The sequence below is a fragment of the Zonotrichia albicollis genome, chromosome 9 (genome assembly GCF_047830755.1).
Source record: "Zonotrichia albicollis isolate bZonAlb1 chromosome 9, bZonAlb1.hap1, whole genome shotgun sequence".
In the NCBI taxonomy this organism is placed as follows: Eukaryota; Metazoa; Chordata; class Aves; order Passeriformes; family Passerellidae; genus Zonotrichia; species Zonotrichia albicollis.
Window position 1 is genome coordinate 33,940,470 of NC_133827.1, and position 23,525 is coordinate 33,963,994.

Here is a 23,525-nt window from a genome sequence, read left to right on the forward strand (position 1 = left end):
TCGTGGTGCAGAGCTGCTGTCTCACGGGCACTGCAAGGAGGAGATGTGACGGATAATATCTGCTTTCTGGAGAGAGCAAGTGCTGCATGCCATGGAAAGCAACAGCTAGAAAGCAAACCAGGAGCTGCCAGCGCTGGGAGAGGAACAGCAGGGCAGCTTCCAGCATTCCACGAATCTGTCAAGTGTCAGCGCTGGGTTTATCTCTGGCTCGGCTGCATGAGATAGACTGGGGAAAATGCAGTCCTGACACAAGGTTTTCTTCAAATACAGAAAATAGTTTATTATTATTATTATTATTGTTACTGTTGTTATTATTACTAGTGTTATTATTATTTCTCAGTCTGGCTCCCCAGTGTCTTTTGTGTGATTTTCACCCTTGGAGCCTGCCAGCTGAAATAGTTGGTGTGTTTTTTTTCCAAAGCCACACGTGGAAGCAGTTCTTGGTGGTTTGGGTCCTTTGTATTCTGCGGATTATAAAAGGTCTCTCCTGTAAGTAGCCTGGAAAAGGAGAAGTACTAATTATTATTAACTCTGCCAAAGCCAATAATATCCTTGGGTAATTATCAGTTTACCCAATTTTCCTGTGAGCCTACTGTGTAAATACACCATTGTAAGAGGCTATTATTTCCTCCATGCTCCACCTCACCATAGCACTGATAGTTTTGGGCTCGTCACGAGCCTGTTGTCTTCAGGGCTGTTAATTTTGGTGGACAGACACTACCAACAATCAAATACAAAGCAGGGAATGGCACGGCTTCATGTGCGCCTGCCACCCTCCCAGTCCAGCCCCTTCTCTCCACTGCAGCCTCACGAAATCTGCTGAGCTCTCTTGCCCCAGCTGGGGCCACTTGCCACCTTCATCCAAAATCCAGCAGGATTATCCTAGGAGAGCATGGCCAGCCCCCTGGCAAGGCAGGGACCATCCCACTGACCAGCTGCCTCCACGCCCCATCCCGATCCCGCTCCTGATCCCGATCCCGATCCTGAGGATGACTTTCCCTGCCAGGCTGAGGTGAAGCCGGGCAGGAGCCGGCGGGGAGGAAGCGTGTCTCACGGCAGGAGAGCCGAGCTGCTTTCCCTTTCATCGCCGCTCATTTATTTGGATTAGAGTCAGCTCTCTCCTGAATCCTTTGTTCGCTGTTTGTTATTCCACATGCGCCCAGTGCTGCGTGTTCATCTTTATTAGCTTTAATTGCTTCCCCGTTCTAATGGGATCTCACTATTCGCATACAATTGAAAGGAAATGTATTCATTAAAATAATTCTCCTCCTAACTGTTGTTTGGAGCCGGTGCTGTCGGTGCCACTCACTGTGATTTCCCCCCTGCCCACCGTCCCCGGCCGGACCGTACCAGGACAGGCAGAGCTCCATCGGTGATTTTCTGTCAATGCGCACCGCGGGCTGCAGGCTCGGGTGATGTTTGCCCACCGAGGGAAGGTCACCAAAGCCACCTGGCTGCTGTTCCTGCGGGCCTGAGGCACACGTGAAGGGGCAACACGTGTGAGCTCCCATCCCCGGGCACCCTCGGCCCCCTCGCACCACAGCTCCCCGCCTTCACCCCGGGGAGAAGGAGTTAAATGGGAAAGTGGAAGAGAGACAGAAAAGCCAGGAACGCTCGAGGGCTGAGACCGTGCTACGGAAAAGTCTACAGCTGAAATTACTGACAAGAGGCGATTTCAGGCAGACAAGCCATCTCCTGAACAGCTTGGCTTCCTCCCTGGCACTCAGACCAACTTTTCCTCCTTATTTATTTCCTCCAGCCAGCACTAGTTAGGGGTCTTTAGGGAGCAGTTTAATGACCCTTCTTCCTCCTGGCTGTTTACGCCGGGCTCTCCCTCCCCTACCTGGGGCTGCTGAGGTACCATTGACACTGTAGCTAAGCAACCTCCCCATTAGCACACCGGTGGCTCAGACCAAGGCATCTCCTCACCAGCCTTACACAATTAGCCCCTTGGTTTTTGGCTGCAGTGCCCCTCTCCTCCCCTCCCAACACCTCTGAACAGTTTGTTTCTGCAGCACTGTCCATTCAAATGAGTGGGTTTCCCTTTCAATGAAAAAACCATTCCCTGTTTTATGACATCCCCAATCCTCTGTGAAAGCTGCCTTCCCTTGCCTGGCATATTTATGCCATAGTTTGTTAAGACCATCATTTAAGGCCAGGGATTGGAAACTGGCAGTTTCAGGGCTCTCAGAGCTGTTTCAGTGGAGATGGGCAACATGTTCTCCTTGTCAGCGATGCAGATGTGCAGGAGCTGTCCCTGCAAATGCAGCAGGCAGAGTCCTTTCCTGCTGGCCACCCCATGGGCTACATTTAAGTTACTAATGGCCCATGAGGGAGTATCAACTTAGACCAACTCCAGCATCCTCATAAAAATCCTGGCAAAGATGAGCCCTGCCAGCATCCCCCATGCTCTCGTTCCTGTCCGGTATCACCTCTGTGGGGTGGCTTTGCAATCACACAAAAGCTGAGCCCTTGTAGTGTTTGTTCTCACTTGCAGGGTATTCCTGGACACCCCAAGGCTCCCTGGGTGCAGACACAGGTTTGCAGGTTTCCTGGAGCTGGTCCTGGACTGAAGCTGGTCTCGGAGCTTCGTTTAAAATGTAAATGGCTCGGTGCTGCCTACCAGCAATGGCATTAATGGGATGCGAGTTTGTGCCTGCTAATAGCATCCTGCAGGACTTGTGAAGGGAGCGTCTGCTTTGTCTCTGCATTTGTCTGTCACACAAGAACACTGCCCAGGCCCCAGCTCCCAATCTATTAATATATTTCCTTAATTACACTCTGCAGAGCGAGTGCCAGCCTGGCAGACAGACTGCAGAAGCTCTGCTATCACTGCAAGTGCTCCTCTGAAGAAGACAGTGGTGACATCACAGGCAGGTGACATCAGCCCCGTGACACTTCTGCTCTTCCATGTGGCTCTGCAGACCCTTCTGACCTTGGCCTGCCAGCCCCAGGGTGAATACAGATGGGGGCTATCAACCTGGCCCCCGATAACAGACACGTGCCACGCTCCCCACACCCTGCCCTGCACATCCTAGCGCTGGCACTCAGCTGCCCAGCACTGCCCCTTCCCCCAGTGAGGGCTTGCCATCTATCTGCATTCTAGAAGTGCCTATCAAGCCCCAAAAGACAGTGTTAGACAGACAGTAACCATCTGCCTACAGGTCAAGTGGCTGTGACAGGCATCCTCTGGCCACTAAGACAGTGAGACAGTTTTGAGATCGACTTCACAGAGGCTCTGGCTGACTGCAGAAATCACTACCTGTTCTGTCACTTTTTATTCATCCTTGGGATGTACTTGAGAGCTGTCAGCTCTGCGAGTCAAGGAGAGGCTGAATGTCTTGCCAAAATGTGTGCTCGGGTAGTAAGAACGTGCTGAACACTTGGAGCAGCCCCAGAGCCCTGCCCTGGCTGGGGCACTGTCCCTGGCACAGGTCACTCACCCACATTGTCCCTGGCACAGGTCACTCACTGACACACACAGCAAGGGGGGACCCAGCCTCGATGGCCAGCACTGACTGCTGTGGCCCTTGCAGGTAATGCCAGAAATGCCCTGCACAGCATTGCTGTAAGCAGCGAGAGGTGTTGGTGAAGCATCAAGCTGTGAACAGGGTGGGTGGCTGCTCTGCTGATGCTTATTTGGGAGCCCTGCTGTTTTTCTGGCATGGGTCAGGATGTGTCCAGCCCAGGAAGGATTTCACCTCTAACAGCCCTACTGAGCTGCAGCTGAAGCCCAGGGCTCCTTTCCTTCCCTCCCTGACTGCTTCCTCCTAACTGAGGTTTTTTCCTGGTGCCTTCTCTGCTTTGATGCTTCACTTCGATTCTTGACTTTGGACCCCTTGTCCTCCTCCATTCCTTCTTCAGTGGAACAAAATGGCAGATGGTGATGGTGGTTGATCCAGGACAGTCTGATGGGTGGGAATTAGTAACAGGTCAAAATAAAGAAAAGAAATTACCCCTTTCAAAAAAACCCCAGAAAAGCCAAAGACCAGACCCAGAAAGGAACAATTATGGTGCCACACAGCAGCAAAGACAGCAGCTGACAGAGGGACCTTTCCAGGATGCTGGAAATACTGGACATGTCCAGTATGCTCTGGAAATGCAAACTGGCAGCAAGAGGAGCTTTTTCTCTCTTCCCAGTCATGAGGAGGGAGGGCAGCCAAGGGGAGAGAGGGGACAATTCTTGTTCCAAAGAGAGTAAAATGAGATTATTTTTTTTTTTGCGTTGTTCTGCACATAAACCTAACACTTCCTTTGAGGCAGTCCTCCAGGACTTCCCAAACCCTAACTTCATCAAAAATAAGAATATTTGAAAAAACTAAGCTGTTCCACCAGAATTGGCCTCCTGAAGCCTATAAACATGAGTGAGATTAGAGGGGCAGAAGAGATGGGAAAACGTGCTTGATCCTGCCAAGGGTGGTGGGCAGAGAAAGCAAGGAGTGCTGCAGGCAGGGAGATGGGGCAAGCAGGGAAAAGCCTGAGAGAACAAGGGCCATCCTTTGGGGAGGAGGCCTTGGCCCTGCAGGCAGCGGGGGCACATCTCTGCAGGCATCATACAAACCCCTCCTGGTGCCTTTGAGACAGCTCCTGAGGAGTGCACCAGGGCCACAGCAGGAGAGCCAGCAGCTGTGCCTCATCCTGTGCAGCCCTGGAAACCTTGGCTGCCCCAAAGCCTTGGGGTTTTGGGGTTTTTGGCTCCTAATCGATCTTCTTTCTGAGCTTTACTCCGGTTACAAACCTGCATGGGTTGTTGCTTTTGTTGCTTTACTATTTTTTTTCCTATTTGCCATTTTTTAAAAATTTTCCTGCCTTGTCTGACAGCCCTGTTCCCTCACTGGGGCTCCCCCACTCCCCAGCAGCACATGTGCTCCCCACCACTGGCACCAGCACTCGCTGCTGCCCTGCACAGATGCCTCCCACCAACCCCACGGTTCTGTGGCACCTCCCGCATTCCTGAGCTGAAATAATCCCCCAAGCTTTGTCAGGTTTCTGCACCAGTGGCCCCACTGCAGTTTAATTAAGGCAAAACCCCTCCTTGCTTTAGAGATTTTCGCTTACCAGTGGATTTCCCTGAGGCCTCATCAACCGGAACGCTCCTCTCTGCCTGCTCCTCCTCTACCAGCAGTGCAGCAATCCCTGGCTGCCCAGGGGGAATGGGAGAAGCTGGATTCTGGGTTCCTCTGAGGGCACCACTGGGGGATGTCCTGACACCCAGGGATGCACCTGGGTGCATCTGCTCATTGTACCGAGACTGGCATTGTCCTGGGAAATTATATTTCTGGTCTTAACCCTGGCTTTGCTTTAGGCTCAGTGCATTGCAATTTAGCTCCTGTATCTGCAAATGGCTTTGTGGCCATTGCACAGGCTGGAATTTGTGTTTATTCTCCAAAAATGTGTGGAGCTGGTGATGGCTCTGCAGCTGGAACAGGAGACAGGATTACCCAATTACCAGGTTTTTTTTCTCCACTGAGCTTGACAACAAGATTTGGGAAAAATTAAGAAAGGGCAATGCTCTTCCCTGCTTAGAGGAAGAATGAGAATCTATCTGCCTGCCATAGGCTTCCAGATGTCATTTTATATTTTCTATAAAAATTTATAGGGAACCCAGCTGGCCCTGGAGACACAGTGTGAGGAGCAGACAGTGAATTGCCACTTGGCAGAGGTGACCATGCAGCACGTGCTGGCAGTGCTGCTGCCTTTCCCAGCTGGGGCTCACGGCTAAAGCAGGGCTGGCACCAGCCAGAGCCTCTGCCCTGTGCCAGGCTGATGGGGCTCAGCCTGGCCTCCAGCGGGCACTGGGAGGGCAATGCTTTGAGAGAAAGGTAGGCTCCTCCTGTGAGGGGTGGGTGAGGCCCCCAGGCTGCTCCTGCTCTCCAGCTTTCCTCTCTCCTCGCTGCGGCTGGATCCGGTGTTCCTCTGGCAATTGCCGGCAAGCAAAGTGCGCTGGAGCAGAGAGGGGAGCAGGATTGGCCCCTTCTCTGACTTTGTTTCACATTTTCAGGAACATGAATTGCCATGGTTACCAAAGCCTGGGCTCCTCATTAGCAACATTTGCTCCCGATGTCAGATTAGCAGAGTTGTTCCCCCACAGCACTGGCAGGAGCTGCAGCTGTTCCAGAGCTGTTCCCCAGCGCGGGCCATCGCTTCACCTGCAGCCACCACCCTGCTGGGGGACGGAAAACCAGCCAGGGAGCCTGGCACCAGTGTGGGAAGGGATCCCAGCCCCAGGAGCCTGGCACCAGTGTGGGAAGGGACCCCAGCCCCAGGAGCCTGGCACCACTGTGGGAAGGGACCCCAGCCCCAGGAGCCTGGCACCACTGTGGGAAGGCAGCAGCATGACCAGGGCACAGGCTGCTCTCCAGCGCTCATTCTGCTGCTTTTCCCCAGATCCCAATTATTCCCTGTGTCATGTGGATGCCTTGCACCCCCCATGAGCTGCAGGAACAGCCCAGCTTTCATTTTCCCTAACGCAGGCTGCGGGCAGAAGTGCCTTTGAAAGCACAACCACATCTGCTGCTCGTATCATTACTCGTCGATGGCTGCACGCAGCCACGGCCATTGTGCCTCCCTGACCCGCTCTCTCTCTCCAAAGAGGAGCTATTTAAAGCATCCTATTGAACCATATCATGTGTCCACAGAGGAACTTCGAATGCTCCCACTATTGTACAGCTCTTGCTGGTGCCAGCTATGAAAATGCTGTTTGTGCACTCTCGCCAGCAAGGAGGGAGAGACTGCTGGGATCACACAGCCCCTGCCAGGAGAGGAGAAGACCGACGGACACAACGGAGTGCTGGGGATGTGCTGCTCGGCTGGGCATGCCCGGGATGCTAATGGGGGGAAGAATCATCAGCTCCTGCCAGAAACTCTGGACCTGACCAAATGCCTTCGGTGACATCAGCATGTACACGGTTACCCCGGCGATGCCGTGCCATCGGGCTAATCCCCAGCGGCGCGTAATCCCCTGTCACTAGGACAACACCGGCAGAAAGCAAACCTGCACCAATATCTCCGCATTTACCCAGACCGACCTAATCCCAGAGAAGCAAGTTAATAACATACATCAGCTCAGTATCTGCAGGTTTTTTATTAAACTCCTCGCGTAAATTTTATATTATTTTGATCCTTGCCAAATCAAGCTGCCCAGCTTCAGAGCCAGCAAGGATGTGCTCACAGGAGATGTTTTATGAGCAGACCTCAGGCTAAAACTTATTTCCTCTCACTATCTGATAAACTCTTATTAATAATGAAAACATTTGTTTAAAAAATAAAAAAAGTAGGTCAGATCCCAAGCATTTTATAGATGGAACAGGCTGAGAACAATTGACTGAATGATGTTACAACAGGTTGTCTGAGCAGCTCCTTTGGTGAGCATCTCCTCCCGGCACCCAGTGACTCCCTGGTGCTCACGGGGCCCTTTCCACTGGTGCAGCGCCCACATGAGCCCTTACCCACAGCTTTATCATCCCAGTGTGGATGAACAGGCTTTTCCTTACCCAACTGTGGCTTAATAAGCTTCTCCAGCGAGCGCAGATCTGTAAACAGTGGTATCAGTTATTCTGTCTGACCTGCAGCACAAAATTGTTTTCCTACTTGTGAAGGAAATCTTCAGAGCAGAGCTGGGGATACACAAAGGCAGCTCCATGTAGACCATGAATAAATATATATCAGTGCACGTGCTCTTTTACTTTGCACGCCTGAAAGCTAGAAATAATGTCTGATGCTTAGAAGAAAGGAAATATTTAGTTAGGAGAAAAAGAGAGAGCTGTAAGAAAAAAGGAAAAACACTATATATTTATTTTTTATGGCATAAGTGAAAAGCCTGTGCTTTCAGCTTTGTTGAATTATTTTACGCTGTATCTCTGGCAGAAATCAAAAAGAGACCTGCTCGCATCCAGCCCCTCAATTATTGCACCTCGCTTTGCCGTGTGCCAAAATGACATCTGAAGAACTGGCAGGAAGATTTGCCTCTGCACTCTCCCTTGCATGCAGGAAAGCAGCTCTGCCACGCTCAAAGGTGTTGGGAGATTTTGCAGCTTAGGTCAAAGGATGTTAATAAAGCACTTGAGCCTCCATATGGTATTTTGGCACTAAAATGTCAGCTGCTTTTCAGACACTGTACTTTAATCATTTCAGACAGGCCCCTTTTAAATGGTTTGTTTAGTTTGCTTAGAGAATAATATTTGTTATTTGGTTTTCAGAATGACTAATAAATGAACTGTCTTTGCTCAGGGAGAATAATGCCACTTAAGCAAAACCTGGTACTGCAGTTCAGAGCTATTTAATAAGAAATACCTGTCAGTGTCAGAATATATTTAGTGTGCATTAGCTTTGAAGAATTGCAGAATAGGTTTTCCCCTCGCTAAGTTTACTTTATGTAAAATGTAACACATGAACTGTGAATATGTGGACAGCAAACAGACTGTATCAATGAATTCAGCCTCCCCCGGAAAATGCTGACAGTGGCAAGAGAAACACCTCCTCACAGACACAACTGACACCATCAAAAGCGGAACGTGTGACAGCTGCCAAGGAGCCGCAGCCTCCCGCCTCCCTCCCCTTGTTTAAAAAACAAAATCAAATCCCAAATAACACGCTGTAGTCTATTTATCCTCTTGTTTAATCCTCTGGGAAAGCATCAGCATAATTAAATGCTTTTAACCTTTCGGTTTTAAGCTGCGATCGGCGGCGGTGCAGAGGGAAGCCGTGAGGAGCAGGAGCCCGGCACTGCCGCACCCCAGCCCGGCCACGGGGCATCCCCATCCTGAGTGCCACCAAAGAACCCCCGAGCTGTGCTGGACCCACACAGGACAGGGCATTGTGGCTTCCCAGCAGTTCTCCATCCCAGATCCGGGCTGCACACAGAGAATTTGCTGGACAAAGCCACAGCCAGCCCGTGTCTATTATTCATGTGACTCGGAGCTTTCTCTCACAAGCCAGGTGCCTCTCGGATGCTCCTGCCATCTGGGGCAGCTACTTGGGAGGCTGGCAGTGGGCTGCATGAAGAAGCAAGTTATTTACTTAGAAACTGTCTCTGTGGCATCTTGACCATCTGGAAAGAATATGGAAATGAGACTTTTAGCGAGATGGAGCTTCTCAGTTGATAAATTAACCAGGCATCTCCAGAACTAGGTAGAGCTGATACAAGTGAGCATTTTTGAGCACGCCCCAGCTCATGCACACATTTATAGGTGTGAGCATTTGCAATTTCCCATCTCACCCACACATCTGGGGACCTAAGTCACTCTCCTGCAAACTGCCTGAGTTTCTGGGCATACAAAGCCTGACTTCCAGCTGTAGAATTTTTGTGCAAAGAGAAGGCCTAGGCAGGGCTGGGTTACACAGCTTTGCCACCAAAGCTCTGCTTGCATCACCAAACCTCCCCCAGGGGGACCAAGCCTGGTCCTGCAGGGAGAGCAGGGCTGTGAGTGTCCTGTTGGCGTGGCTGGCCAGCAGGAGCTCCTATGCCATCACAGGGAAGGTGAGGTGCAAGTGTGCACCAAAACTTGGTCCTTACTCACTCCCCAAAGGCACAGCAGTGAGCAGGAGCCGGGTGCAGTGGGGGAATGACACTCACAGCCTGTCACACACACACAGGAACCACTCGGCTCTTATGCCAGCCTCTTACTAATCAAAATATCATGCTAGGCTGGAGTGGATCTGGCTTCTTTGAACGTGAGTCACATCATTTGCTGATTGCCAGGAGAGTTCCCAGGAACTGGGGGCAGCAGGACAGAAATTGCAGCTGTCCTCAGAGCACTGTAATTTCTGCTGGAGCTGGATGGCTCTCCCAGCCACCCCGAGACAGGGCAATTAAGGCTGGCTTCGAGCCAGATGCAGGTCGCTGGGATCAGAGCACGGAGCCCCAAATTAAGCACTGTGAGAACGGAGCCAGGAGACTGTACAGAAGAAGTTAGTGAAGTAGTGAAGTCCCTGGAACAGCCACCGTGCCTTTCAAATGCAAATGCCATCCTCAAGGAAAGTGTTTTGTTCTGCAGCCTCAGAGTGCTGACTTCTAATCACCGAGCAGAGAAAATACACCCAGGAATACCAACGTGGAGAAAAGGCTCTGGGGTGGCCAGGGCAGGTCAGTGGTACAGGGAAACACATTCCCACCAGCTGAGTCAATCCAAGGGCACACACAATCAGTAAAACCCTGCCCTGTGCCCACCGAGGGTCAGAGTTTATTCGAGTGCCACTGTCAAGCTGCATAAAATTACCTCCAGCTAATGCAGCCCTAACACTTTCCAAAATGCAGTCTAAACTTCCCAAAAGCATTGAGGTAGCTGGTACCCACTGTCCTGTCAATATAATGTACAAAAAACAATATACAACAGCAGGCAGTTCCTCCGTTGTCGGCTTCCCAAGTGTCAGAAATTAACAAAGTCAGAGGTACACCCAAAATCCAATTAAAAACTGAAGTTAATAGATGTGAAACACCAACAGGGCTCTAGGAGAAGGAACAGCCCTGTGACAACTTGCACTGGGGGTGAGGGTGTTGCCAAATTCCCAAAGGATTTTAGTTTCCCAAAGCATCTCTTCATCCTATGGGATCAGCATCAGCCAGGGGTCCTTCTGCCCTAGGATGGCACCTTTGTCCCACACCTGCAGGTTCTTCCATGGGAGCTGTGGCTGTGGTGGAGCTGGGGGTTGCATCTGGCTGCTCCTACGTGAGCCTGCTCTCCTGCACCAGGACCAGGCAGGTGGATGCCACCAGACCCTGGGGCCTGAGGAGATGAGACCCAGCACAAGTCAAGGAAGAGGCTGGAGCTGCCTTGGCAGAGCACTGAGCAGGGAACAACATTCCAGGTGACACATACTTATCTCTACAGGGCACAGGGCTCATTTGGAGAAGCCCTGATGATGGTCAGCAGACCAGCCAGTTCCTCATTTGAGGCTCAGTGTGGTCTGCAGGTCTCCTTCACACAGGAGCTGGTAACTCTGCTGTGCTGAGGGCCAGCGGCAGAGCAGCAGCTGAGCATCTCTCCCCTGAGCCCATGCTGCACCTACAGCCATCCACTGACATTTTAAACATTTTTCTCTAAAGAAATATTTTTTTCCTCTAGGAATGCATCAAGCTTAGGTGTGCCCATATGGCTCCAGGAAACCCATGGGACCTCAGAGTGGGATTTACTGGCTGTAATACTTTGTAAACACGTATGCATTTTAAAATCCGTTATTCTATTTTGTTAATTGACTGGGAAAAGTGATGCATGAAAGCAAAACTAAGATCTGAGCAATGTCAGATGACCTTGGATGCTCACAGGGCCAGCAGGGCTGGAGGCTGGAGCTCGTGGGGCTCAGCCCTCTGGCTGCTGCCAAAGGCTCTCCAGGAGGACTCACCCTCAAACTGCCACGGCAGCAGCTAAACAACACGGGGAAAAAAAGCCTCTTCAGTGGGAAATATCCCCCCAGGCTCCACCCCAGGTCCTTTGCTGTGCTCCTTTAAGAGCAGGGACTCAGGCAGTGTGAGATTTTGCCATGGCTGGGGTTTCCTAAAGTCATGAGGGCCTTGGCCAGTGATGGGCTCCAGCTCCCTCTGTGCCCACGAGTGCCATGAATTCTTTCAGGAGCAGGAAAGGTCTGAGCAGAGACCCTCTCCCCTTTCATCCCAGGATCACAGGCAGCAGCGCTCACTTTCTGAGGAACAAGGGTCCTTTTTAAAAGCACTCCTTAGGTTTAACTCCCACAACATTTGTAAAGTCTTTAAAGGCAGGAATTAACCTGGGTTTCTAGAAAGCATCTCTGACGCTTTTAAGCAGTGTTTCAGAGCCAAAAATGATCTTCAAAATCTTCTGACTTCTAGTTTTGAGAGAAACACTTTTTTTTCTTTGAAATTAGTCTAATTAGAAGATCACAAAATTAATTAAAATGCAAAATGAAATGCAACACTTTGCATCAGGTCAAATTAAACGTTTTCACAAGTTTTAAAATGAAATCAGAGCTAGTTTTCACTTTGATTAAAGAAACCTCCCTCTCCCTCCCCAAGTTCTGGAAAACACAGACCCAAAGAAAATCCTCCTTTCCCAAGCCTGCCCATTGCAGCAGGCAGAGGGGTACAGCTCTCCCTGCCCTGAAATATCAGGGACCAGAGCTTCCACTTCACACTCAACCCTCGGCTCTCACCACAGGCACTTTGGCTGGATGATATTTTAAGTGCTCCTACTTGGTGGCAGCAGCTCGTTTAAAATTAGCAGCACCCCTAATTGGGAAGGGGGAGCTGTGCCTGGCAGAAATGGCACTGCTGGCCCCTGGCACAGCGGGGGCAGCCCGGTGCCACCCTCAATAGCCATCACTGTCAGAGGTGAGCTCCTGGCCAGGGCTAAACTGTCCTCCCGTTTAAATATAGCAAATCCCAAAATGTCAGGAGTTCTGTGCATGGCTGCAGAGCAGTGGCAGGGGGAGGAGGGCTCAGTGCTGGGTGCTGGCTCAGAACCAGCCCCTGCCACTGGGTCACTCCAGTGTGCTGGTGTAACACCTGAGCTTTAATTGCCTCTGCTGTGCCCTGTCCTGCTCCCGGAGGAGCTGCTGACACAGCCCACTGTAGCTCTTGGCACCAGAAAACACATTCTCCTCCGAGACCCAAAATATCAGCTCACTCTAAACATCAAGAGAGCTGCTTGTGATTAAGCATTTGGGGTTTCACAGCATCCTGAGGATGTAAAGTGCTATTTAAGTGATGGCTATTTTTACTGTGGTTATTTATGATGTGGGGCTGGTCAGTGCTGGGGTCCAGCCCCCTGTGCACAGCAGGTGCTCCCAGCACAAAGTGCTGCTGTAAGGTGGGCCAGCCTCAGGCAAGCACCACACCAACAGGTGGCCACGGTCCCCCTGCTCCTTCAGCAGGCTCCCAAAGGCAGGAATCACAGGAGAAAGACCCTTTTGGCCCTAAGGAGGGTGGTTAAACCCAGAGCTCTGGAGGCATTCATGTTGCTAAACTCATTGGGGAACCATGGCTGCTTCCCCAGAGCAAAGCACTGTAATGTGGCTGCAAGGGGCGTATCCCTTGGGTTTGGTTTGGCTTGATGAACTTGGAGGTCTTTTCCAGCCTGAATTCTATGAATCTATGGTTCTATCCCTACACAGTGGGGAGAGGCATAAGCCTCAAAGCATTTCTTTTGAGAAAAATACTCCATTTTTCTCCTCTCACCCTGTGGTCTGACCAAGCACAGCCAGTTCTGCTTGTCCCACTGGGATGACAGCAGGACCACAACTCCAGCCCAGGCTCACAGCAGCTGCACAAGGTTTGGGTTTTACAGCTCCCTGGGGGCTCCCCTGCCCAGCTACCAGACATGAGCTCCCTGGGCAGACTGATGTGCAGATCCCAGTGGGAGGGCAGCCAGAGGGGCTCTGTGTGGAAGGACTGAGGAGCCAGGACATGCATTGCTCTCCCTGCAGCCCTGGCACTTGTGAAAACATTGCACAGTGTCACTCCTGCATTGCTGCAGCCCTCGGGGTCATTAGGCCTGCAGGAGCTGAGGCTCCCCTCCAGCAGGCACGCTGCCACTCAAATCCCACGCAGACATGGATTCTCCAGCATCATCAGAGCCCTGTCCCTCACTGCTGCCATGCAACCTCCTCCCCAAATGGGATGCTGTGCTGCAAAGGCCCAAGGATGAGCTAGGCCAAAGCGAACCCCCAGGCAGCTTCCAAGGGGTTAAGCACACCCACTCTCCCCTCTGCCTTTGCAGCCTCCTCCTGCAAAAGGCAAACAAAGAGGTTCTCCTAAGAGTACCTCGGCCTGCCATAATGGCATTAGGGGAAGGGCGGAAAGAGATCCTAACTCTCGGCTCACATTTGAGCATACAAAAACAAACAACCAAAAAAAGGGAAAAGTTAAAGCCATCTGAAAGTGCCTCCCTCTCTCCCAGAAGAGTGATAAAGGCTTTTTGGCAGAGTGAGGTGGTGTTTATTTTGGTTTGTGTTGTGTTGCTGCTCTGACCCCCTCAGCTGTTAGCCGGCAAACTTGACAGCCTGATTGTTTTTACTGGACTGTGCCGGAGTTTTTCGCTCTGCGAAAGTGATCTGGGAGCAGTTTGCACTGATTGCACAGAGGGCTCTGACCAGGGCCTGCTGCCATGTCCTGTGCTGTGCCCCGTGTCCCAGCCCAGCCCGGCCTGCAGCTGGTTCAAATCAGCACTTTCTCCCCATTTCACTGCACAAGGCAGCGCTTGAAGATTTTCCTTTCTATTCTGCTGAAATGTGACTCTAATTAGATGATAACAAGGCTCTGACATTTTCTAATCGTAATCCTATCCGTGCAAGGGGACATTATTAAAACGATTAAAATTATTGATAAAGGGGAGGAGGGGTGCTCAGTCAGAGCACTTGGTATTTGGCCTGTGGCACGGGAGGGGTGCACAGGTCTGGGTGTGTCCCCTGGGATAAAGGCACCTCTGTCCCCAGGGACATGCCACTCTCTAAACACTCGCTTGAGTAACACAACACTGCCCACCAAGCTGGAGCTTCCTTTCATGACCAGGACTTAAAGGAAAGGTGGCTTTGGAACAAAAGGTGGCTTTCATGGAGAGCTAAGGAAGCACAGCTTCACCAGACCTGAAGTTACCAAGGAGGTTCAGGACCCAGTGTTTTCCACACCCATATGTGCTCATGTGGAACACAGTGCAAGTATCAGCATTGCACATGTGGCTTTTAGTCCCTCTTTGAGCAAGGTTTTTGCTCCATGGGATTGGCATGAGGGATGACCAATTTTACTGCCTTTGAACCCATCAAGACAATGCAACAAGCATCTTCTCTCTGACCCAGGGGACAGGCAGGTGATATCCTACACCCCCTGTCCCATATCAGCCATGGGCCCTACACACAGTGCCATGTGAGGGGCATGCCAGTACCCTGAGGGAGCCTGCTGTGCCACACAAGGGATGTGGATCTCAGCTGCAGCCTGCTGAGATGTCTACAAACACAGGGCCAGGCCCTCCAGCACCCTTCTTGGTGGTCCCTGACTCTGCATTGCTCCTACAGGATCCCACTGATTTGTCAATCACACATCCTTCTCTGCAGGGCTCTGCGCCCAGCTCTACATCATCCCTGTCTGGCATGGAGGCAGGCAGTTCTGAGCCAGTTTTCTTCTCTGGAAACCTCGGGAATCTCCCTCAGTGTTTCCCAGAATAGCCCCAAGGCTCCTCTAACTTCCCACAGCTGCTGCATGGCAGCGAGCCGGCGGCTCCACCCGGAGCATCCCCTCGGCGGCGGCAGGAATGTCGGTGGCACAGCCCCGGAGCTGGGGATTCCTCATCCCTGGGGAACTCCCTGCACCTGCAGAGAACAAGGCTCATTTAACACCAAAACAGCAGCAACCCAAAGGGGACAGGGACACGCAGGCAGCTCAGCCTGTGCACTGACACTGCGGACGCTTCCAAGCTCCAACACCGGCCCTCCTCACCCCCGAGGGCAGGGGACACAGCACTACCCACCCCAATTAGCCCTCACGTCCTCCAGGATAAAACAGCACAAAGTTTTCCAGCAGCATCCATAGCCCTGCTCAGCATGGTCATCCCCAGCTGACGGGGGAAGTCCCCAGAGAGCAGGAGCCAGAGGCAGACTGGGATGGGTCAGTAGAGCCAGGACATGCCAAAGCTTGAGGTGTTTCAGAAGCCTCTCCCAGCATTGGTTTGCATGCAGGGTCAAACCCCCAATCCACAGAGGACCAAAGACCCCAGCACTTCTCAGAGAGAAAAGTCCTCTGGAGCCAGCAAACAGTTTGCAGAGAACAATTTTTAATCCAATTTACATCTTATTTCTCTTCACAAGCAGATCATAGTCTTCATGAAATTGCCCATTGCTAGAAATTATGCAGCAAATATTTTAGGATATGAATCTCCAGCAATCTGCCTGCTGCCAGTGCTGTTTCCCTGTGCAGGGCTGGAAACCTGAGCTGTGCTGACAGGACATGCAGCTCCCATAGCTCGGTGCATTCCCCACAACAGAGGCTGGTGCTCTCCCAGCCAGGCACCAACAGGCAGCACTTCTTAGCTTATAAATAAAAAGCTACAACAGAATCAACCTTACAGTGCAAATATTCATGATTCTGAATTTGAAAATCACTTCCTATGAATAAGCCTGCATAGTTTGCATTAAAATATGCTGCTTCAGCGCCATTCCTGACAGTGTACATGTTTGCTAGAACAGCCACATACAGCAAACCTGAAAAGGTCAGGAAGGGAAAGGGAACAAATTTATTGAGGAATTGAAACATATGTTTGGTGCTGGTTTAAAAAGAAAAATCTGCTGCAAGTGCATAGATGGTGTCTCTGTCAGGGAAAGTGCACTATGCAGAGCTTGCTACACAGGGACAGAGGCCTCAACTAATTGAAAAACTGATTAATTTTTACACCTATGAACTTTGGTATTTGGAAGATTTTAATTTCTCTTTAAAACGCTGAAGATTCCTTTGAAAAAGATTTAGAATTCATATTGGAAACCCACAAAGGAGTTTTTAAGACTCTACCTTCTTATTTTAATAAAATGTAGTTTAGAATTTTTTTTTCTTGGAAATATCTTCATTAAATAGAAGAAGAACTAAAGGGCATGGTAATATAATTCACAGATGATACTAAATTAGGATATATTGTACGGCAGTGCGGACTGAGAAATAATACAAAGAGCCCCAGAGAGATTGGAAACCTGGGTAGAAAATAAATGAGATTCAATTTGGAAACATGCTGTCGATGCCTCTGGGGAAAATAATTTGAAACACGCGGAAACCTGGGAAGCAGGAATGGCTAACATGGAGTTTAAAACAATAACAGAGAGAAAATTGTCTGCAAAGCATTACGGACCCCCTGGCTGCCCGCTGGTGTCAGCAGAGAGGTTCCTGCTCCCTGCTGCGAGCCCTGGGGACGGTCACTGCTGATGGCAGAGGCACGGCAGGGCCGGGGGAGGCTCACGGGCAGCACTGAGGTGACAAAGCCACACTCAGGTGACCAGGGACAGGATCAGGGCAGGGAATTCAGGAGTCTGGGGAACAAGCAGGGCTGGGATCTGGGAGCTGCCCCTGATGGGCTGGTGTGGGGGCACAGCAGGGTGAGGATGCTCAATGGGACCCTGATAAAGTTGTGGGGGAGTGGGCCAAAAGACACAAGCTAGATTTTGAACCACTGTCTCACAGGATCTCCCAGCAGTAAAGACCAAAGGCACAAAGAGGTTTTGAGAGCACAAAACTCTGTAGACACACATATTCCTGCACGCAGCCCTCTCCTGGGAAGGAGATGGGCTGAAACCTAGGTGGTCCCTTCCTACCTCAAGTGTTTCCTCTCCTCTCTCTTTTTCCTTCAAACTGGTATGTGTTTATCAGTGGATAAAAGGAAGAAATGAGGAACACAGAGCAAGTGTGATCATGGATCACATGGAAACATCAAGGGATGGACCATGACCTTGCTCAAATCCCCTTTTTCCCCCAGTCCCCCACCAACGCGTGCTTCCCCATCTCCTGGGACCACAGTTCCAAGAAAATGAAGTGGGAAGGGTGAGGATGAGGATGAGGCTCCTCAGCTGCTCTTACCCCTGCTTCCAGGGCTGTGAGAAACGGGTCTGGCCCTGCAATGTGTCCAAGGCATAGGGGCAGCTCCATCATACACACCTGGCTGTGCCAGGGCAGCACCCACAGCCCCAGCCCTTCCATGCACACAGAATGGCACCAGGCCACTCCACGGCAGGATAACAACAACTTTTTTTTTTTAATTATTATTTCCTTTTAAAGGGGTTGGGCACTATTTCTCCAGGGCATTCAGAGCTCTGCTCACATGTCTTCTGTATTTCAAGAAACCATCTAAGCCTATATATTCCAGATGATAAACTCCACCTAGCAATTTTCTCCTTTTCATTAAAATTATTTACACCAGAAGAACTTAAAACAAAATCGATTTCAGGGGAAACAAGGAGGGACAGACCAAGGACTCTGCCTTTACACTGCTATTTTTTAGCTGCTGAAAGGCACACACTTCACTTATGAACTTGAGCATCACATATATATTTTAAAAGGAAACAGAAGAAATGCTTGTTACTGTATCTATCACTTTTTCTTGACCTTACAAAAAATAGAGCTCATCAGGTAACAGCATTTCTGACATTTTGAAGTTGTTTTCTTTCACCTTTGGGATAGAAATAAAACCTTTAAGCATTCTGTTGAATGAGCTTTCAGAAGCGTGGCTTTGGAGACATCTAACCAAAAATCAATGTTTTTGTTTAGATAAGGTTGAAAGTATCCAAAACTTCCAGTCAAGTCTAAAAAAAATTCTTATTTCAATTCTAATTCTAAAATTTCAAATTAAATGCATTTCAAATTAAATGCAATTGTTCTTTTCCTCCAGATAAAAACTCTGATATGGGAGTGGGGCTGAGGATGGTTTTGATGATCCTCCCCAGAGACATCCACAGGCTCTTGCAGACTTCATCTCAAATCAGAGGGAAGTTGTTTACTTCTTTCCAGGACTATTGATTTTTAAAGACATCTCTGAAATAGTTTGTGTCTGGATCTCACGAGAGGGGTACTTAGGAATGAAAGGTGTGGATGTACAACGGGATCTTGAATTCCTTGGGAAACAGCAGAGAGGAGGTTTGAAAAGGCATTTTCCTGCACACCAGGATTGCCACAACACATCCTCTTTCCAGCCAACACTGAGCTTGAGCCAGCAAACATTTAAACCTTTGGAGGGCAAGAGGGAAATGAGGAGGCCTCAGGATCCCAGCCTTGACTGCTCTCACATCATCAAGGACCAGGTATTTCAGAAAGGCCAGCTTCAGGTGATGGATGTGGGAGTTTCAGCAGGTTACACACTCAGAAAGGAGCATCCCTGCCTTCAGAAGACAGGAAACTCTTGGTTACCCTTTGGTTACTTCAGTGCATTGGGTCTCACACTAGAACACCATGTCAGCCTTCAGACTGGAACAAAGGATGGCTTTATTAACCACATGTAAATATCTGCCCATTTTGTCACACAAAGCTCATCTCCTCCTGCCACCAGCTACCAAGTTTCCAGTCCAGCTACCAAGTACAGGTCAAGGTGATCTTCACCCAGCCCAGCTCAGATGGAACTGGGAGAACAGGGAATCGATCTTCCCATCCTTGCTCACCTGGCAAATGTGAACCCACAATGGAACGGTGAGAGCTGGAAATTCTAGAATTTCAGAGGAAAAAAGCCACACAAAACATTTCAAAAAGCTGTAGGCACTAAACCACTAAATGTAAATCCTTGCTCTCTCATAAATGGCTTCTGGAAATGCTTTCCATGGCTGCAGAGGCCCTGGACAATGAAAAGCATAGTCCTGTTGTGACCAGAATCTGTCACATTCATTATCTTGTACTCAATCACTGCAAAATGCAAAACATGGTTTGACAAGTTTAATTTCTGTATATAACGAGTTTTAAAAGTATATTGTTTATTTTAATTGCATACCATTCTTTATCCAAGTGCAGCCCAACAAAATTCAAGCTAAAAACCATCTCAAGGTTATGTTCACTTTTAAAAAAGTGAAAAAGCTGACGGTTTGAATACAAAAATTGAACTATGTAATTGTTTAAATGAGCATTCCTTTACCATATCATCCTCCCTAGTAAGAAGTACTGCCATTTTTAATGCAAGCAGCTATATTTGGTTACAAATCATGTTTTAGCAATTATACTACACAGCAAGAATGAACAACTCTGTAGTCTTTAATAAAATACACATGAGAAACAGGATCTTCAATTTACATTTATTTTTATCTTGCTTGTTCATTAAAAGTCTTGTTCAAAAACTACTTTGTCTTGTCTTTTCATGAGAGCAAAGCAAGGATGTTCTTGAGCCCAGCGTGGGACTCGCCCGTCCTGGTCTTAACTCTCATGTGGCACCACCAGGGCTTGCAAGGGGAAAGGGGCACCAACACTGCAGGCTGGGAAGGGGCAGGACCCCCCTCTCTCGAGGGGCAGCACCCTGATCTCAGCTGCATCAGTTGCCTCAGGGGGTTTGGTCAATCTCAGCCTCGCATGTTCCTGTGATTTCACACACCCAGGACCTGACACCTAAGGTGAGAGCTGCACCTCACGGAGACCTCGCCACATTGCCTTCCTGATGTGTCCCATGGACAAACCAAGTACTCCTGCTACTAAAACGAGCCTGTAAAAGCAAAATTCATCTCATTTTAAAGCCTACAAAAGGCTGCAATTAATTCCCATTGGCAACAGACAGGATTCTTAAATCTTCTGCGTTCCAGCCCTTAATTAAGACTTTGTGTAAGGAAAGGAGGAAGACAAGGAAGGGCATAAGAATGTAAAATAAAATAACAGGGCTACATGGAAAAGAGATGAACAAATCTCCCTCAAAACACCCAAGTGATGAGTAGCAGCTCATTATCCTCCAGAGCACCTTGCTCTCCTGCTGCCCCCATGGTTGGTCTGATGTCAGAAAGAATTCTCACATCAGCACACTTTACTCCCACTCTAGGACAGGCAAGGCTTCACCACCCCTGCTCCCGCAAGTACACTGACAATTTTTGTTAAGGATAATAATCCAGGTCAGTAACTTGAGAATGATGACTTTGGTGGACTTGGCACACAGAGCTGGCGACCAACAGCCAGGGCAGCACCTTCAGAGTGTTCCCAACAGGCTCGCTCATGTTTGCCAAGCCAAAGCCTCCCCTGGACCCAGAACTTCACCAGCTGGGATGAGGATGCTGCAGGTCACTCAAACCAAGAAATCCCATCAGCAAAGTAGAAAAAAAAGGACATGAGGGTGAAGACATGGCAGTGCAGTTCACTTTCCGTCCACCACAGGGATTAGCATAATTAGTGAAGTATTTAGAAGCTTTTAGAATGGGAAGCAATGCCACCTAGTGAACAGGATGGCGTGTGACAGACAGGGGACACCTCTCTGAAGGTTGGTCCCCGGGTGAGGTGATGATGCAAGTCCCACTGCTGCCATGAGTTGATCACTGCTCTGGATAGGGCATCTGACCTTCCAGGAATCCCAACATCTGCCCCCAGCTCACCAGCTACACAAACACAAGTTCCAAGACATTTTACCAATTAATAATTTAAAGAAAAATACATTTTCAGTAGACCACGAATTTAAATTTTCCTTCAACAAGACCTTTTAAAGCTGGAAAATACACAGCTCAAAAATGACAGATGGCTTTAAAATTAGAGATCAAATTATATGGGAATTTATAAAGGTATTGCAGAGAAAAGTGAGCACTGAATGTTACTAAATTTAGGATAAAGCCTGAGCAGACACCAGCAATTAAATAAAAATTCAAGAAAATGCATGGCCCAGAGGCTGTCACAGTGTTTGGCAGTGGTTGACAGCCACAGCACAGTCCCAACTCACTAACAGAGGGCAACCAGTTCCCATTCCTGCACTAAACCATTTTCCATTAAAAGATGCAAATTGTGAGCAATTCAAGCTCCACACAAGATATTTGATGCAGCCGTTTTTTGGAGTTTTGGGTAGGGTTTTTTTTCTCCCCCTAAAAGAATTCCTGGTTTTGTTTAGTTATTTTCAAAACCATGTCAAGTTATAAGCATATGACCACAAATCAGACAGAGGTTGCTACTGATGTGGTTTCTCCCCGCTCCCAGCATTTGCCACGGTAATACAGAGTTATAAAAATAACAGTCATGATCTATGGTAGGGCAGCAGTTTGATCAGACTAAAGACCTCTGGTATGCAAGGCTTCTCTACCAAAAAATGTTTCGGCCAATTTGTAAAATTGATGGGACTCTGGAGTAATCGCACTGGAGCCAAACACTTACATGTTTGATACAGAGGGATTTTCAGTGGATTTGAGGGTGGGTGGAAGGTGGTGGTGGGGGGGTTGGTTTAGCACACACATTCTTTCTGCAACTGCAGTGCAGACGTTGCTGAGGAACGTGTGAGAAGACAACCACCGACGTGGCAGCGACACGCAACCAGGAGACACCATGGCGTGGTCAACCCATGAGCTGGGAGCTGGAGCTCAGCAGCACACGCTGTTCTGGTGGTCCTTGCGTGACATCTGGTGGCCAAAGAGTACCCTGGGAAGATCCATGTGGCTCAGGCTGCGCCCAGGGAACCCCCATAGCCCCAGGAAAAGCCATGAGCTACAGCCCTTCTAAGAACTGCATCAAAACTTAAATGCTCTGTTTCTGATGTTCGTTCAGATAAAATGATCAGAGATCGAATTTGGGAGCTGGATCTTTATGCTCCCTGTTTTCTAAATAGCACTGATCCCCTCAAAATACTTCCCAGTCCCTTCTAAAGACTAGGACATCCCATCTGGGGACAACCAATTGCTTACAAGAATCTTAAGTGGTCATTAATTCAAGGCATTACATTTCATGGCTTAAGAATATTTTAGCTATTTGCATGTTCTAAAGGGAAAATACCATTGACCTGAAGATCCATTCACCAGAGAACAAAACCCAAAACTCTGCCAAAAATTCGGCCCTGAAGACTCTTTTCTGCCCATTAATAGTGAAACAGAAGCATTTCAGTGTGCAAAACTGAGAGCAGATCTCCAAAGTCAAGTTTCCTGAATGAAAAGGGATCATACTAATTGAAGCATTACCCATAAACTCTCTGTACTTCAGACTTCTTTAAAAACAAAACAAAACCCAGCAACCTCCCAAACCTGAAACCCTGAAGAAGCCAGACCTGAAAGGTGAGCTGGAATCGATTGGATTTGTGAGCATCCTCCCTTGGAGCAGCCCTGTATTTGCCTGGAGCAGCAATGCCTGCCAGCTCCTCAATGGGCTGGAGCTGCCAAGAGATGCTGAGGAGGAGCTGTCAAGCCCCAACTGCCCTAAAGAAACGCGATGTTCAGCTGAGCACTGCTGAGGGAATTTCTTCCTTTGCTGCAGTTGCTGCCTGCATTAAGCTGGTGAAAAATGCACAGGCTTGAAGCAAGACAGAGTGTCCATTTGTGCAGAGCAATGATCCCTGCAGAAGGCATCTCTTCCCTGCATTTCTCTCCCACTCATCTCAAAGGTTTCCATAAACAAGATGGCTCCTTGTCTGCATCAAGCTCTATACATACCATAAACATGACCTGACCCACATTATCCAGTTAAATACATCTTTTTTCAAGCTCAGTTTCTCCCCTGCTCTTCCTCCCACAAAACATTTATCACAAGGTGGTGCAAACAGATTCCCCAATGGATTTTTGATCCCTCCTCTTCTCAGCCACTTCCCAAAGTTGCCTGTAAAGAGCCCCAGGTAACCTCAAAGTGCCAGGTTAGGGGAGATGAGTTACCAGCAATGCTGAAATTAAACCCAGGAATGAATAATCATCAGAATTTCAGGCAGGAGCTGGAGCTGCTTCGCACATGTTCTGCTTCCTTGTGTTGAGAGAAAACAAACCAGTTGATTTCTCAAGATATTTCACTCCGTTTACAACAGTTTTTAGCTCTGTAGTTTGTAATATTACATACTTTGAAATGAAATTCAATCCCCAAATCCTTCTAGCTGGTTACTCATAAAACCCATTAAGTTCAGGCATAAGCAAACCAGACTCATCTTTTTCCCTCCCAGTGCCTATTACATATAAATAGTAAT

General features: G+C 49.0%; 1 protein-coding gene across 1 annotated transcript in view; it reads right to left on the minus strand.

The window, feature by feature from the left end:
• Positions 1-305: 305 nt before the first annotated feature.
• SENP5 (SUMO specific peptidase 5) overlaps positions 306-23,525 on the minus strand; it is a 41,632-nt gene continuing 18,412 nt past the window's right edge. The window contains exons 9-10 of the mRNA XM_074547353.1: positions 1,351-1,471; positions 306-498 (exon numbers count right to left, since the gene is read on the minus strand). Coding sequence (XP_074403454.1) covers positions 371-498; positions 1,351-1,471 — 249 coding nt within the window. The 3' untranslated portion in view covers positions 306-370. The remainder of the gene's footprint in view (positions 499-1,350; positions 1,472-23,525) is intronic.